A 17,671-nucleotide genomic window follows, 5' to 3' on the forward strand; every position below is an offset into this window, starting at 1 on the left:
CGGCTCAGGAAATGAGTGTCCCCGGGGCCCAGCCTTGCCCGCGCCAGGATGCACCCGGCCCGGCGCACAGCGGAGGCACCGGGCATTTCCTAACCCGGCCAGCCAGTGTCCCTGTGGGTCAGAGGGAGCAGAGCGTGTCCTTCGAGGCCGCCCACGCGGGAGGGATGCGCCAGCCACGGGGAAGAGACACCCGTGGGAGGGAGGCAGCGTGGGGACCTCGAACTGTGCAGTGACCTGTCTTCTTCCCGCTCCCCGCAGTGTCACCGCCCTCCTCCACGACTCCGGGTAAGTGTGTGGGCGCCGTCCCCGTGGGGGCCAGGAGAGCAGGGAGCGGCCCACCCGAGCCCTGGCCGAATGGCCGTTCCCCCCCCCCCCCCCCGCCCACCTGCTCAGGGGCCACCGATGGTCTGGGGACTCACGTGAAGCTCATGGCCAGCTCGGGGTGACATGTTGGTCAGGAGTGGAGACCAGGCCCCTTCCCCGTGCTTCCTCCGGGGAATGGGTGACCCCCCTCCCGCCCTCCCTTTTGTGTTAATCTTCCCTGAGGGTCTATTTCCCATTGCTTGTCAAAGAGAGTGGGAGGGAGGGAGGAAGGGAGGGAGGGGGAGAGAGAAACAGGCAGACATCGATGTGTGGGTGCCCTTCCGAGCGCGGGCCAGTGCTCTAACCATTGCACCACCGGCCAGGGCCGTTACCTACCTTTTGGCACGAGGATTTGACCGTAGCTGACGAAGGGGCCCGGGCGGGACTCTGTGGCCCGGGCCCGTCGCCTGGTGTGGCGTTGGGGGCCCCTCGCTGGGCCTCAGTGCTCAGCTGCAGTGGGGGTGTGTGGGGGGGTGTCCAGACCTCCAGCCTGGGCCTCTCAGGGGCAGGCACCGCCAGTCGGGGTCGCTGAGCTTCCTGGGTCGGCGACCTCCCTGGCGGGTGCCCCCCGGGACACAGATGACCGAGGCGGGGCCTTACTCCCCAGGGCTGTGCTGCTTCTGGTCCGACTGGATCAACGAGAACCGTCCGAGCCTCAGCCCTGACGGCGGCGACAAAGAGACCTTCGACGGCGTCTGCCCGGCGCCAGAGGACATTCAGTGCCGCTCGGCCGCGGAGCCGCACCTCAGCTGGGAGGAGCTGGGCCAGAGGGCCCAGTGCGACCTCTCGGTGGGCTTCCTCTGCAGAAACGAAGACCAGTTCGGAAACGGACCGTTCGCCATCTGCTACGACTACGAGATCCGCGTCAACTGTTGTCTGCCGATGGATGAGTGTCCTGGCTCCACAACCCCCACCCCCACCACCACCACCACCACCACGACACCAACCCCCACCCCTACCACCACCACCACTGAGACACCAACCCCGACCCCTACCACCACAGTGACCCCGACCACCACCTCTCCCACCACCTCACCAACCACCTCCCCCACCACCTCCCCCACCACCTCTCCCACCACCTCACCCACCACGTCACTAACCACCTCACCAACCACCTCACAAACCACCTCTCCCACCACCTCTCCCACCACCTCACCCACCACGTCACTAACCACCTCACCAACCACCTCACAAACCACCTCTCCCACCACCCCCACCACCACCACCACCACCTCACCCACCACCACCTCAACTGAAACCCCAACCCCAACCCCTACCACCACTGTGACCCTGACAACCACCTCTTCCACCACCTCACCCACCACCTCACCCACCACCTCACCCACCACCTCACCCACCACCTCACCAACCACCTCACCCACCACCTCACCCACCACCTCACCCACCACGTCACCAACCACCTCACCCACCACCTCACCCACCACCTCACCCACCACCTCACCCACCACCCCCACACCAGGGCCGACGACCACCGTGACGACCACTACTACGACATCCACAGCTACACCAACGCCCACCACGACCGTGTCCACCAGCACGCCCGTGCCAGCGTCCACTCCGTGTATGGATGAGTGCAGGTGGACGGGCTGGGAAGACAGTGGGAAACCGGACTTTAGGCCATCAGGTGGAGACATCGAGTCCATTGACAAGGTCTGTCAGCAAGGCTGGGCAGCCAACATCTCCTGCAGAGCCGTCATGTTTCCAGACCGTCCCATCGAAGCCCTGGGACAGACTGTGGTGTGCGACCTCTCCGTGGGGCTCGTGTGCAGAAACCAGGACCAGAAGCCAGGGGGACCCAGCAACATGCCCATCTGCCTCAACTACGAGATCAACGTCTACTGCTGTGGGTACTGCTCCACCACCAGCACCGTGACCCCGACACCCACCCCCACCATCAGCTCTACAGAGACAGCAACCACCACCCCCCACACCACCACCACCACCACCACCACAGAGACACCAACCCCAACCCCCCACACCACCACCACAGTGCCCCCGACCACCACACCCATCCTCAGCTCAACAGAGACAGCAACCACCACCCCCCACACCAGCACCACCACCACCACTACCACCACAGAGACACCAACCCCAACCCCCCACACCACCACCACAGTGCCCCCGACCACCACACCCATCATCACCTCAACAGAGACAGCAACCACCACCCCCCACACCACCACCACAGTGCCCCCGACCACCACACCCATCCTCAGCTCAACAGAGACAGCAACCACCACCCCCCACACCACCACCACCACCACCACCACCACCACAGAGACACCAACTCCAACCCCCCACACCACCACCACTGTGCCCCCGACCACCACACCCATCATCACCTCAACAGAGACAGCAACCACCACCCCCCACACCACCACCACAGTGCCCCCGACCACCACACCCATCCTCAGCTCAACAGAGACAGCAACTACCACCCCCCACACCACCACCACAGTGCCCCCGACCACCACACCCATCCTCAGCTCAACAGAGACAGCAACTACCACCCCCCACACCACCACCACCACAGAGACACCAACTCCAACCCCCCACACCACCACCACAGTGCCCCCGACCACCACACCCATCCTCAGCTCAACAGAGACAGCAACTACCACCCCCCACACCACCACCACCACAGAGACACCAACTCCAACCCCCCACACCACCACCACTGTGCCCCCGACCACCACACCCATCATCACCTCAACAGAGACAGCATCCACCACCCCCCACACCACCACCACAGTGCCCCCGACCACCACACCCATCATCACCTCAACAGAGACAGCAACCACCACCCCCCACACCACCACCACCACAGAGACACCAACTCCAACCCCCCACACCACCACCACAGTGCCCCCAACCACCACACCCATCATCAGCTCAACAGAGACAGCAACTACCACCCCCCACACCACCACCACCACAGTGCCCCCGACCACCACACCCATCATCAGCTCAACAGAGACAGCAACTACCACCCCCCACACCACCACCACCACAGTGCCCCCGACCACCACACCCATCATCAGCTCAACAGAGACAGCAACTACCACCCCCCACACCACAACCACAATGCCCCCAACCACCACACCCATCATCAGCTCAACAGAGACAGAAACCAGCACCCCCCACACCACCACTACTACAGTGACGACCACCCCCACCACCTCACCCACCACCCCCACACCAGAGCCGTCGACCACCGTGACGACCACTACTACGACATCCACAGCTACACCAACGCCCACCACGACCGTGTCCACCAGCACGCCCGTGCCAGCGTCCACTCCATGTATGGATGAGTGCAGGTGGACGGGCTGGGAAGACAGTGGGAAACCGGACTTTAGGCCATCAGGTGGAGACATCGAGTCCATTGACAAGGTCTGTCAGCAAGGCTGGGCAGCCAACATCTCCTGCAGAGCCGTCATGTTTCCAGACCGACCCATCGAAGCCCTGGGACAGACTGTGGTGTGCGACCTCTCCGTGGGGCTCGTGTGCAGAAACCAGGACCAGAAGCCAGGGGGACCCAGCAACATGCCCGTCTGCCTCAACTACGAGATCAACGTCTACTGCTGTGGGTACTGCTCCACCACCAGCACCGTGACCCCGACACCCACCCCCACCATCAGCTCCACAGAGACAGCAACCACCACCCCCCACACCACCACCACCACCACCACGGAGACACCAACCCCAACCCCCCACACCACCACCACAGTGCCCCCGACCACCACACCCATCCTCAGCTCAACAGAGACAGCAACCACCACCCCCCACACCACCACCACCACCACCACCACCACAGAGACACCAACCCCAACCCCCCACACCACCACCACAGAGACACCAACCCCAACCCCCCACACCACCACCACAGTGCCCCCGACCACCACACCCATCCTCAGCTCAACAGAGACAGCAACCACCACCCCCCACACCACCACCACCACCACCACCACCACCACCACAGAGACACCAACTCCAACCCCCCACACCACCACCACAGTGCCCCCGACCACCACACCCATCATCAGCTCTACAGAGACAGCAACCACCACCCCCCACACCACCACCACCACCACCACCACCACAGAGACACCAACTCCAACCCCCCACACCACCACCACAGTGCCCCCGACCACCACACCCATCCTCAGCTCAACAGAGACAGCAACTACCACCCCCCACACCACCACCACCACCACAGAGACACCAACTCCAACACCCCAAACCACCACCACCACAGAGACACCAACCCCAACCCCCCACACCACCACCACAGTGCCCCCGACCACCACACCCATCCTCAGCTCAACAGAGACAGCAACCACCACCCCCCACACCACCACCACCACCACAGTGCCCCCAACCACCACACCCATCCTCAGCTCAACAGAGACAGCAACTACTACTCCCCACACCACCACCACCACCACAGAGACACCAACTCCAACTCCCCACACCACCACCACAGTGCCCCCGACCACCACACCCATCATCAGCTCCACAGAGACAGCAACTACCACCCCCCACACCACCACCACAGTGCCCCCGACCACCACACCCATCCTCAGCTCAACAGAGACAGCAACTACCACCCCCCACACCACCACCACAGTGCCCCCGACCACCACACCCATCCTCAGCTCAACAGAGACAGCAACTACCACCCCCCACACCACCACCACCACAGTGCCCCCGACCACCACACCCATCATCAGCTCAACAGAGACAGCAACTACCACCCCCCACACCACCACCACCACAGAGACACCAACCCCAACCCCCCACACCACCACCACAGTGCCCCCGACCACCACACCCATCATCAGCTCAACAGAGACAGCAACCACCACCCCCCACACCACCACCACCACCACAGAGACACCAACCCCAACCCCCCACACCACCACCACCACAGAGACACCAACCCCAACCCCCCATACCACCACAGTGCCCCCGACCACCACACCCATCATCAGCTCAACAGAGACAGCAACTACCACCCCCCACACCACCACCACCACAGTGCCCCCGACCACCACACCCATCCTCAGCTCAACAGAGACAACAACTACCACCCCCCACACCACCACCACCACCACAGAGACACCAACCCCAACCGCCCACACCACCACCACCACAGAGACACCAACCCCAACCCCCCATACCACCACAGTGCCCCCGACCACCACACCCATCCTCAGCTCAACAGAGACAACAACTACCACCCCCCACACCACCACCACCACCACAGAGACACCAACCCCAACCGCCCACACCACCACCACCACAGAGACACCAACCCCAACCCCCCATACCACCACCGTGCCCCCAACCACCACACCCATCATCACCTCAACAGAGACAGCAACTACCACCCCCCACACCACCACCACCACCACAGAGACACCAACCCCAACCCCCCACACCACCACCACCACAGAGACACCAACCCCAACCCCCCACACCACCACCACCACCACAGAGACACCAACCCCAACCCCCCACACCACCACCACCACAGAGACACCAACCCCAACCCCCCATACCACCACCACAGTGCCCCCGACCACCACACCCATCCTCAGCTCAACAGAGACAGCAACTACCACCCCCCACACCAGCACCACCACAGAGACACCACCCCCTACTAGCACAGCGCCCATTCATGAGCCCACCACGCCTAAACCCCCGCCTGAGTCCACCTACCCCTCTACCACGGAATCAACCACACCTCTGACGACCTCTCCAACCACCGTGAAGACAACCAGCACTCCTTCGCCCCCCACGGAAACAAAGCCCGTGGTCACCACCCCGGGCAGCACCACTTCAGGTATGGACACCAGGGGCCAGTGTGGCAGCTGGCAACGCGTGCCCGGGTCCTTATCCCCCCGGGAGCTTTGTAGCGCCTTGGACCTAAGTCTTGGGCGCCGTGTTCTGTCGAGTGAGAATGGTCGCCAGGTGGGTTCCAGGCGGGCTCGGTGAGCCTGGTGCCTGCCAAGCCCAGCCAGTGAGCGTTCAGCGGGCCACGGGCCGTGGGCCCCCGCATGGCAGCAAAGCCAGAGGCCCCCACTTGCCCCACAGGATGTATTTCCGCAGGCACAGGCCCTCAGGCCTCAGCCCTCGGCCGTGGCTGTAGGGTGGGCAGTGTGCCATGCTGTCGGAAGGGGTGTGTGGGGCCAGGGCCGGTTGGGGAGCAGAGGCTACAAGTCAGCGGCTCTCGGAGGTCCTCCCTCCGGTCCCTCTCCCACCTGCCTGGGGACAGGGGCTCCACCCCTGCGCGCCTCGCGGCTACTCATAATGTGGACCGCGGGCCTTGCTCACCGGCCCCGCCTTACCAGCCGTGGGCAAACTACAGCCCGCGGGCCGGATCCGGCTGTTCTATCCAGTTCTCTTGCTCTCCCCTCCGCTCCTTTACTTTGAATTTATATTAGTTCACACCAACACTCCATCCATGCTTTTGTTCCGGCCCTCCGGTCCAGTTTAAGAACCCATGGTGGCCCTCGAGTCAAAAAGTTTGCCCACCCCTGGGTTAGCCTGAGAGCTGGGACAGTGGGCATGAGCCTTTCCGGGCCAGGCGCCCCGCCGTGGTGCGGTGTTAGGCCCCCGCAGCATCTAAGGCGAGTGACGCCACCCGCCTCCCTCGTAACCTCCGTTCTCACAGGCACGCCGACCGCCTCACCGGAGACCACCCCCACCAGCGGAACCACCACTGGGCCCCCCTCGCCTTCCACGGAACCCCCGTCCACCCCCACCCCCACTCCCGTGACTATGTCCACGACTGCCACGGGAACCCCTACTCCGCCCGGACGCCCATCAACCACACCGACCCCGCCCTCCACGCCATCCCAGAACTGGTGCTGCGTCTTGAATGACACCTACTATGAGCCAGGTACCCACGCGTCCTCTTCTGACTCTCACGCAGAGAGGCGGCCGGGACGGTGGGGGCGGTCAGGTCCGCGGCCCAGCCCGGGCGATGCTGGGGAGGCCACACGCTGCGGGCGGCTGTCCCCCGCCGCCCCCTCCCTGCTGCGGCCACGGCCAGGGTCCGGCGGCCTCTGTGGGGACCGGCCTGTCGGACGGCATAGGGACCGGGCTCTCCCCTGCAGGCGAGATGGTGTACAACGGCACCCATGGGGATACCTGCTACTACGTGAACTGCTCCCTGAACTGCACCTTCGAGATCTTCAACTGGCCCTGCCCGTCCACCCCGTCCACCCCGTCCACGCCGTCCGCGCCGTCCACGCCGTCCACGCCGACACCCCCTCCGACACCCAGCACATCCACGCCCACCACCCGGCCACCCACCACGTCAAGCACGCCGGCCACCACCAAACCCCCCGGGTGCCCGGACTTCGATCCTCCCAGAAAGGTCAGTGGGCTGTGGGCGGCTTCGGTCCCCTCGGCGCTGGGTGCGCTGTCCAGGTCTGAAGCCCCAGGGGCTGCCTTCCTGCCCCCTTCGTCCCGAGCGGCCCCCGTCAAGCCGAGCCTTCCGGGCACAGGGCCTGCCGAGCGCTCCCCGCCCTCGCCCACGCTCTCCTCGCTGGAACGAGATGCAGCTGCCTTCTGCCCCCCCCCCCCCCCCCGAGAGGGCTCTGAGCACAGCCTCTCCTGAGTGGGCAGTGGTGGCTGGCCGACCGCAGCTGACCCCTGCCGACCCCTGCCGACCCCGGCTGACCCCGGCCGACCCCTGCCGACCCCGGCCGACCCCTGCCGACCCCGGCTGACCCCGGCTGACCCCGGCCGACCCCGGCTGACCCCGGCCGACCCACGCCCTCCCGCCCGCAGGAGAACGAGACGTGGTGGCTGTGTAACTGCACCATGGCCGTCTGCAAGCATGACAACACGGTGGAGCTGGTGGAGGTGGAGTGCAAGCCCCCACCCATGCCCACCTGCTCCAACAACCTCACACCTGTGCGCGTCATGGACCCCGACGGCTGCTGCTGGCACTGGGAGTGTGACTGTAAGCCCCCCCCCCCGCCCCCCTCTCTGCTGTGGGTGGAGGCTGGCAGGCCCAGGAGCTTGGCCACCTGCGTGGCACGTGGCTGCTTCTGCACCCAGCCCTCTGGCTCCAAAGCCAGGCCGGTCCCGGGGGAGGAGCGGGGAGAGGCCCTTCGGGGGCTGGAGGTGGGACCAGACCCTCGGGCTTGGGTGCTCCGGGCGCTCCGGGAAGCAGTCTGTTCCGCCCCTGGTCCCCGCTCGTTCCCGCCCTGCCCAGCTCGGGCCCTGCGCTGGCTCACCGGGCCCCCTCCGCAGGCTACTGCACGGGCTGGGGGGACCCCCACTACGTCACCTTCGACGGGCTCTACTACAGCTACCAGGGCAACTGCACCTACGTGCTGGTGGAGCAGGTCCGGCCCACCGTGGACAACTTCGGCGTCTACATCGACAACTACCACTGCGACGTCAACGACCAGGTGTCCTGCCCCCGCACGCTGATCGTGCGCCACGAGACGCAGGAGGTGCTGATCAAGACGGTGCAGATGGCGCCCATGAGGGTCCAGGTACGTCCGCGGCCTGCACCCGCCCCCTCGGCGGGAGGCTGGGCTGGAGGGACAGCCCGCCCGGCCCGGCCCGGCCCCGACGCATCACCAGCCCTGACGCATGGAGCTCCCATTTCAGAGGGCCTGGGGGTGGTGGTGGGGGTTGGGGGGGTTGGGGGGGCGGGCCAGGCGGCCGGCTGCGGCCCCTCGCTCCGGGCCTGGCGCCCTGACCCTGCGTGTGGGCCGCAGGTGCAGATCAACAAGCAGGCGGTGGCGCTGCCCTACAAGAAGTACGGGCTGCAGGTGTACGAGTCGGGCATCAACTTCGTGGTGGACATCCCCGAGCTGGGCGCCCTCATCTCCTACAACGGCCTCTCCTTCGCCATCCGGCTGCCCTACCGCCTGTTCGGCAACAACACCAAGGGCCAGTGCGGTGAGCTGACCGCGGGCTCGGGGCTCCGGGCGCTGCCCGGCGGGGGGCAGGGGGCGGGGGGCAGAGTCTGGGCCCAGCGCGGCTCTCCCCCTCCTCTGCTCGGGGACCTGTGGGCTCAGGGACTTGGGGACCCCAAGGCTGCTGGGGGCGGCTGGCACCCCTCACCCTCGGGCCACAGCGCCGGCGCCCTTCCATGCGTCATCCTGGGTGGGGGTCGCCGACAGCAGTCCGGTGCTGCCTGGGCCCCGGGCCGGCCAGCGGGTCCCCGGGCGGCGGCGCTGGGGGCGGAGGGTTCAGCGCGGGCCTCTCGCCGCCGCAGGCACCTGCACCAACAGCACGGCGGACGACTGCGTGCTGCCCAGCGGCGAGACGGTCTCTGACTGCGAGGTGGCCGCCGACCAGTGGGTGGTGAACGACCCCTCCAAGCCGCACTGTCCCCACACCGCCTTCACTACCCGGCGCCCGGCCACCACGCCCTCCGGGGGCGGCAGCGGCCCCCACAGGAACTGCTCCTCCCCCCTCTGTGAGCTCATCAAGGACAGGTGCGGGCCGCCGCCTGCCGCAGGGTCTCCAGGGACAGGCTCCTCTGTGCCCCCCTCCCCCCCCCCCCCCCCGTCAGCAAGGAGAGGAGGCAGGGCACTGGGGGGTGGGGGGTGGGGGGGGCGACAGGTGCCGGTCACAGAGGGACCCCGGACTCCGACTCCTGCTTCCTGTGGGGCCGAGCTGCCTGGTCAGACGTCCCTAAAGCCACCCCGGGGGGGCCCAGCTGACCGGTCGGTGGTCAGGGTTGGTAGAGGAGGAAGAATTGGCTTAGACAGGGCCCCTCAGAGCTGGGGGAGTGAGGGCCTCGTCCCCAGGGTGTGCAGGTGGAGGCTGGGTGGCCTTTGCCGGAGCTGCTGGGGGCGGCTGGCACCCCGTCACCCCCGGGCCACCCACCCAGGGCCTCTAGGGGGCGGCGCGGGGCAGGGCTGGGTGGGGGGAGTGTGAGAGGTGGGGCGTGACCCGTGTCCCTCCCCGCAGTCTGTTTGCCCAGTGCCACCCCCTGGCGCCCCCCCAGCATTACTACGAGGCCTGCGTGTTCGACACCTGCAGCGTGCCCAACTCGGGCCTGGAGTGTGCCAGCCTGCAGACCTACGCGGCCCTCTGTGCCCACGAGGGTGTCTGCATCGACTGGCGGAACCACACCCACGGGGCCTGCCGTAAGTCCCGCTCACCTCCCCGGCCTGGGCTCCCGCTGGGCGCTGTGCCAGCCTGAAGCCAGGCTGGAGGGCAGCGGGCACGCATGGGGAGCAGGCCGGGGCTGGGGTGGGGGAGGGAGGGCTGGAGGCTGGGAGCGGGGAGGCTGCCTCAGACCACTGGGCACCTGCCACTCAGCTGGAGACGGCGTGGGGTGCTGAGCCGGGCAGTGCGGGCGTCCCGCCGCCCTCAGCCGGTGTGGGAGCGAGGGGCCGGGTAGGACTGTCCCTTTGGGGGGCGGCCTCCTCGCTCCTGAGCCTGGCCTCTGACTGCTGCCTCCCTCCTGCAGCGGTGACGTGCCCGCCTCACAGGGAGTACCGGGCCTGCGGTCCCGCGGAGGAACCCACCTGCAAGTCCAGGTCAGTCCCCGCGGCGCCTCCCCCTGGCCGGGCACGGGTGGCACTGCCCAGGCTCGGTGCTCAGGCCGCCCGCCCTCAGCTCACGATGCCTTCCTTCCCCCAGCGCCTCACGCCCGCCCGCCCCCAGCACCTCACGCCTGCCCGTCCCCAGCGTCCCGCAGAACAGCACGCTGCAGGTGGAGGGCTGTTTCTGCCCCGAGGGCACCATGAACTACGCGCCCGGCTTTGACGTCTGCGTGGAAGTGTGTGGTACGTCTCCCGCCCTCGGGCCTCCCTCCCCCGGGCCTCCACGAGGCTGGCCCCGGACTCTGCTAACGGGATCTGTCTCCTCTCTCCTAGGCTGTGTGGGGCCTGACAACGTGCCCAGAGAGGTAGGCCTGCCCCTCGGTGCTGGGGGGGGGGGATACTCTCTCACGGACCCTGAGTTTTTGGGGTTGGGGGCGGGGGTTGGACATGAGAACCTGGGAGTTCAAAGACTCAGTAAGCAGTCAATTAAGTCCTGCAAAGCTTGGCTAGCAGGGCCGTCCACCGTCCACCCAGCTGTGCCAACAACCCCTCCTCTCACCCCTCTGTCTGTTTGCCGGTCCCTCCATCCTTCCATCACTACATCCTCTGTCCCTCTGTACATCCATCCTTTTGCTCATTCACCTGTCCATCCATCCATCTACCCACCCATCATGCTTCCAACAATCCATCCATCCACCATCCATCCACCCACCCATCCATCCACCATCCATCCACCCATCCACCATCCACCCATCCATCCATCCAACCATCCATCCACCCACCCATCCATCCACCCATCCATCCACCCATCCATCCACCCATCCACCCACCCATCCATCCACCATCCATCCACCCATCCACCATCCACCCATCCATCCATCTATCCAACCATCCATCCACCCACCCATCCATCCACCCATCCATCCACCATCCACCCATCCATCCACCCACCCATCCATCCACCATCCATCCACCCATCCACCATCCACCCATCCATCCATCTATCCAACCATCCATCCACCCACCCATGCATCCACCATCCATCCACCCATCCACCATCCACCCATCCATCCATCTATCCAACCATCCATCCACCCACCCATCCATCCACCATCCATCCACCCATCCACCACCCACCCATCCATCCATCCAACCATCCATCCACCCATCCATCCACCCACCCATCCATCCACCATCCATCCACCATCCACCCATCCATCCACCCATCCATCCATCCACCATCCATCCAACCACCCACCCATCCATCCATCCACCATCCATCCACCCACCCATCCATCCACCATCCATCCACCATCCACCCATCCACCATCCACCCATCCATCCATCTATCCAACCATCCATCCACCCACCCATCCATCCACCCATCCATCCATCCACCATCCATCCAACCACCCACCCATCCATCCATCCACCATCCATCCATCCACCCACCCATCCATCCATCCAACCATCCATCCACCCACCCATCCATCCACCATCCATCCACCCACCCATCCATCCACCATCCATCCATCCATCTACCCACGCATCCATCCACCCATCCACCATCCACCCATCCATCCACCATCCATCCACCCACCCATCCATCCACCATCCATCCACCCATCCACCATCCACCCATCCATCCATCCATCCATCCAACCATCCATCCACCCACCCATCCATCCTCCCATTCATCCATCCACCATCCATCCAACCACCCACCCATCCATCCATCCATCCACCATCCATCCATCCACCCACCCACCCATCCATCCACCATCCATCCAACCACCCACCCATCCATCCATCCACCCACCCATCCATCCACCCATCCATCCATCCACCATCCATCCAACCACCCACCCATCCATCCATCCACCATCCATCCACCATCCATCCATCCACCCACCCATCCACCCACCCATCCATCCACCCATCCATCCATCCACCATCCATCCAACCAACCACCCATCCATCCATCCACCATCCATCCAACCACCCACCCATCCATCCATCCACCATCCATCCACCATCCATCCATCCATCCATCCATCCATCCACCATCTGTCAGTCCACACATCCCTCCATCCATCCATCCACCCTCCACACCACAGGCCTAGCGGTTCTCAATGCCCTAACCCTAAGCTGCAGTCTCAGCCGCTGCCTGGTTTGTCTGCCACAGGCGTGGCCGCGTAGGAAATGCTGGTGAGCGGGTCACGGTTGTGTTATTTGTGGCCTGGCCCTGAGTGACGGCCGCTGTCCTGGCCCAGCCCCCCTGGGTGCGGAGAGGCGGGAGGGCCGTCAGCGGTGCCCAGCACAGTGCCTCTCCCCGCTGACCCCAGATGCACCACGGAGCCGCCCTGGGGGCACGGCTCTCATCCCCACCCCACCCCACCCCCGCCGGCTCTCTCTGCAGTTTGGGGAGCACTTTGAATTCGACTGCAAGGACTGCGTGTGCCTGGAGGGCGGGAGCGGCATCGTCTGCCAGCCCAAGCAGTGCAGCCAGCAGCCGCCTGCCCGGTGTGAGGAGGACGGCACGTACCTGGTCACGGAGGTCAACCCCGCCGACACCTGCTGCAACATCACCTTCTGCAGTAAGGCCAGGGCAGGGGTCGCCGGCCCGGGCCCCTGTCCCCGCCCCGTGGCCCCGGGGGTCACCGAGCAAGGCCCCACCCCCGTGCCTGGTTCCACCTCCTTGTGAGCTGGGGAGCCACTGACTAGGGCCGCTGGAGGCTGGGCCACGGGGCGGGGTGGGGTGGGGGAGCTGCTGGAGCGGGTGCTGCGGGGGCGAGGAGGAGCTCAGGACGGGGAGGGTCACCGTTGTTCCGCGTCTCGCCCGCCGCCCGCAGAGTGCAACGCCAGCCTGTGCACGGAGGAGCCCCCGCAGTGCCCGCTGGGCTTCGACGTGAAGAGCGAGATGAGGCCCGGGAGGTGCTGCCCCCTCTACTCCTGCGGTAAGAGGCCGCCCGAGGGCCAGGCGGCGGCGGGGGTGGGCTGTGGCGTGAGGGGGCCCATGGGGTGCAGGGAGGGGCTCCCTTCTGGGGGGTCCCGCCCACCCCGGGCCCCAGCGCCCACGCCGTCCCGGGGCTGCGCATCTGACGCCCGGCCCCGTTCTCTCTCTCCCAAGTGCCCAAGGGCGTCTGCGTTGTTGGGAACGCCGAGTACCAGGTGCGCCAGGGGCTGCCCTGGGGGAGGGGGGAGGGGGCAGGGACGGGGGGTGGGGTCCCAGCCGGGCTCGGGGCTCCCCCGCCTCACGCGCCCCTCCCCGTGCCCAGCCCGGCTCCCCAGTGTATTCCTCCAAGTGCGAGACCTGCGTGTGCACCAACGCCACGGACAGCGCCACGCAGCTCAACCACGTGTCCTGCAGCCACGTGCCCTGCCCCAGCACCTGCAACCCCGTGAGTCCCCCCGCCAGGAGCCGAGGGGGGGCCTGCCCCGCGCCTGCTCCCCCCAGCGCCGCCCTGAGCCTGCCTGTCTCCTAGGGCTTTGGGCTGGTGACCGTCCCGGGCGAATGCTGCAGGAAGTGTGAGCAGACGGACTGCATCATCAGCAGGCCTGGCGGCCAGAACCTCATCCTGAAGGTGCGGGGCGGGGCCATCTGGGGGGCGGGGTGCCGGGGCCCAGGCCACGCCCACGGCCCCTCCTGCCTGTGGCCAGCCTGCTGGTCGGTGGGCGGGGCTGCCGGGGCCCAGGCCACGCCCACAGCCCCTCCTGCCTGTGGCCAGCCTGCTGGTCGGTGGGCGGGGCTGCCGGGGGCCCAGGCCACGCCCACGGCCCTTCCTGCCTGTGGCCAGCCTGCTGGTCTTGGGCCTCCCATCCTTGGCTGGGCGGGGCCTGCTGGGCGTCCCGCCGTCTCTCGGGGCGGCCCTCACACACTGCCCTCCGCCCGCAGCCCGGGGACATGAAGAGTGACCCCACCAACAACTGCACCTTCTTCAGCTGCGTGAAGATCCACAACCAGCTCATCGCGTCCGTCTCCAACATCACCTGCCCCGACTTCGACCCCAGCGCCTGCCTCCCGGTGAGCGGCCGTGCGGGCGCGGGCTGTGTGCACTCTGCTGTGGGGGGGGGGGGGGGGGAAGGTTCCCCATGGACCTGGAGGCTGGGATCGTGGTCTCTGGCCTGGGCCCCTTCTCTAGCAGCTGCCCCTTGACCCTGGTGATGGGGGGCCTCCACGTGGGGGGTCAGGGTCCTAGGCTCACTCTCCCTCTCTGCAGGGCTCCATCACCCTAATGCCCAACGGCTGCTGCAAGAAATGTGAGTACCCTAACCCCTAACCGTTAACCCCTAACCCTTAACCCCTAACCCCTAACCCCTAACCCCTAACCCAAAACCCTAACCCCTAACCCTATCCCTAACCCTAACCCCTAACCCCTAACACTAACCCCTAATCCCTAACCCTAACCCCTAACCCCTAACCCTAACCCTAACCCCTAACCCTAGCCCTAACCCCTAACCCTTAACCCCTAACCCCTAACCCCTAACCCAAAACCCTAACCCCTAACCCTATCCCTAACCCTAACCCCTAACACTAACCCCTAATCCCTAACCCAAAACCCTAACCCCTAACCCTATCCCTAACCCTAACCCCTAACCCCTAACACTAACCCCTAATCCCTAACCCTAACCCTAACCCCTAACCCCTAACCCTAACCCTAACCCCTAACCCTAGCCCTAACCCCTAACCCTAACCCTAACCCTAACCCTAACCCCTAACCCTAACCCCTAACCGAAGCCCTAGCCCTAGCCCTAGCCCTACCCCTAGCTCTAGACCTAAACCTAACCCTAACACCTAAACCTAGTCCTAACCCTTACCCCTAACCCTAGTCCTAATCCTAACCCCTAACACTAATCCTAACCCTAAACCCTAACCCTCTCCTAACCCTAACCCTAACACCTAACCCTAGTCCTAACCCTAGCTCTAGACCTAACCCTAACCCTAACCCTAACCCTAGCCCTAACCCTAACCCCTAACCCTAGCCCTAACCCTAGCTCTAGACCTAACCCTAACCCTAACACCTAACCCTAGTCCTAACCCTAACCCTAACCCCTAACCCTAACCCTAGCCCTAACCCTAACCCTAACCCTAACACCTAACCCTAACCCTAACACCTAACCCTAACCCTAACCCTAACCCTAACCCTAGCCCTAAGCCTAACCCTAACCCTAGCCTTAACCCTAGCTCTAGTCCTAACCCTAGCCTTAACCCTAACCCTGACCCTAACCCTGACCCTGACCCTACCCCTACCCCTACCCCTACCCCTACCCCTACCCCGCTGCGGCCAGGCGGGCAGCCCTGGGCCCGAGGGAGGGAGGCACCGGGAGACGGGCCCCGGGAGCCAATCTCAGGCGGATGACGAGTTTGAGGGCTTCCCCTGGGCGGCCCCGCTGCCAGGGGCTCTGGGTGGTGCCTCCCGGGCGGTGTGGCGGCCCCCCCCCCCCCCAGCCTGCGCCTCGCTGTCCCCAGGCATCCCTCGTAACGAGACCAAGGTCCCCTGCTCCACCATCTCCGAGACCAAGGAGATCTCGGAAGGCGGCTGCACCAAGAAGGTCCTCATGAACTACTGCTCCGGGTCCTGCGGGACCTTCGCCATGTGAGTCTCGGGCTGGTGGGGGGCGGGGGGGGGAGGGGCCGTGCCCGGGACGGGGCCTCACGCCGGTGCCCGCCCCCCCCCAGGTACTCGGCCGAGGCGCAGGCGCTGGACCACAAGTGCTCGTGCTGCAAGGAGGAGCGTACCAGCCGGCGGACCGTGGAGCTGCACTGCCCCGACGGCTCCTCCCGCAGCCACACCTACACCCACATCGAGAGCTGCCTGTGCCAGGACACGCTGTGCGAGCTCCCGCCCCGCCGGGCCCGCCGCTCCGCGCCCCTGGGCCCGCGTCCCAGCAGGGCCTGAACCCCCCCTTCCCCCCCGTCCCCCGCCCCCCCGCCCCGCCCCCCTCCAGCTCCCTCCCGCCCGAATGCCTTGTCTGTACGGGTATTTATTTCCGGCCCTTGGTCCCGTTCTCCGCTTTCTGAAATAAACGCGCTGTAGACACGGGTGTGCTTCCGTCGGCGTCTCGGGTCTGGGGGTGGGGGGGGGCTGCTCCCGGGGGGCCCTACCCCCCACGCCACCGACCACCAGGTCTGCACACAGGACCGGGGACCCCGGGCACATATGCCTGGTTGGCGTTGGCTGGTTGCATATACCAAACGGGACCGCTCCCCCTAATGACCGCCTTCTCCGGGGCTGCCCCAGGAACCCCGTCTCGCCCGGTGCTGCTCCGGCCCCCGCTGGGCCCTCAGGAGGCGGCGGGGGGGGTGGGGGGAGCCCTTCCAGGCAGCCCTCCGGCCCTGCATGGTGAGACAGCTGGACCCTCGGCTCCTCCTCTCACAGCAGCCGTGGGCAAACTACGGCCCGCGGGCCGGATCTGGCTGTTCTATCCGGTTCTCTTGCTCTCCCCTCCGCTCCTTTACTTTGAATTTCTATTAGTTCACACAAACACTCCATCCATGCTTTTGTTCCGGCCCTCCGGTCCAGTTTAAGAACCCATGGTGGCCCTCGAGTCAAAAAGTTTGCCCACCCCAGCCACGTCCAGGGCTTTCCACGGAGTGAGGCCTCGTCCGCCCCATGGCTGTGGGCAGGCGTGTGTGTGCACAGGCGTGTGTGTGTGTGTGTGTGACTCGTGTGTGAGCGTGCACAATGAAATAGGCCTCGTTAAGGTAGAACACTCCTGCTCTTTGAAAGACGGTTCCCAATTGGTCAGCCCCA

At 65.7% G+C, this 17,671-nt stretch overlaps 1 protein-coding gene across 1 annotated transcript in view; it reads left to right on the forward strand.

Moving 5' to 3' along the window:
* MUC2 (mucin 2, oligomeric mucus/gel-forming) overlaps window positions 1-16,956 on the forward strand; it is a gene marked incomplete at its 5' end in the record, with an annotated part of 29,595 nt that extends 12,639 nt beyond the window's left edge. Inside the window, 24 exons of the mRNA XM_080640764.1 lie at window positions 259-285; window positions 971-2,295; window positions 2,665-4,038; window positions 4,198-5,088; window positions 5,161-6,000; window positions 7,162-7,291; window positions 7,509-7,771; window positions 8,188-8,362; window positions 8,656-8,903; window positions 9,132-9,315; window positions 9,635-9,857; window positions 10,336-10,514; window positions 10,841-10,910; window positions 11,062-11,159; window positions 11,250-11,281; window positions 13,336-13,513; window positions 13,769-13,873; window positions 14,047-14,087; window positions 14,195-14,317; window positions 14,402-14,500; window positions 14,812-14,940; window positions 15,137-15,176; window positions 16,387-16,513; window positions 16,597-16,956. Of these exons, the coding sequence (XP_080496890.1) occupies window positions 259-285; window positions 971-2,295; window positions 2,665-4,038; window positions 4,198-5,088; window positions 5,161-6,000; window positions 7,162-7,291; window positions 7,509-7,771; window positions 8,188-8,362; window positions 8,656-8,903; window positions 9,132-9,315; window positions 9,635-9,857; window positions 10,336-10,514; window positions 10,841-10,910; window positions 11,062-11,159; window positions 11,250-11,281; window positions 13,336-13,513; window positions 13,769-13,873; window positions 14,047-14,087; window positions 14,195-14,317; window positions 14,402-14,500; window positions 14,812-14,940; window positions 15,137-15,176; window positions 16,387-16,513; window positions 16,597-16,816 (7,121 nt within the window). The 3' untranslated portion in view covers window positions 16,817-16,956. The remainder of the gene's footprint in view (window positions 1-258; window positions 286-970; window positions 2,296-2,664; window positions 4,039-4,197; window positions 5,089-5,160; window positions 6,001-7,161; window positions 7,292-7,508; window positions 7,772-8,187; window positions 8,363-8,655; window positions 8,904-9,131; window positions 9,316-9,634; window positions 9,858-10,335; window positions 10,515-10,840; window positions 10,911-11,061; window positions 11,160-11,249; window positions 11,282-13,335; window positions 13,514-13,768; window positions 13,874-14,046; window positions 14,088-14,194; window positions 14,318-14,401; window positions 14,501-14,811; window positions 14,941-15,136; window positions 15,177-16,386; window positions 16,514-16,596) is intronic.
* Between the last annotated feature and the right edge of the window lie 715 nt (window positions 16,957-17,671).

The sequence above is a fragment of the Plecotus auritus genome, assembly GCF_963455305.1.
Source record: "Plecotus auritus genome assembly, chromosome: 9".
NCBI classification, from domain to species: Eukaryota; Metazoa; Chordata; class Mammalia; order Chiroptera; family Vespertilionidae; genus Plecotus; species Plecotus auritus.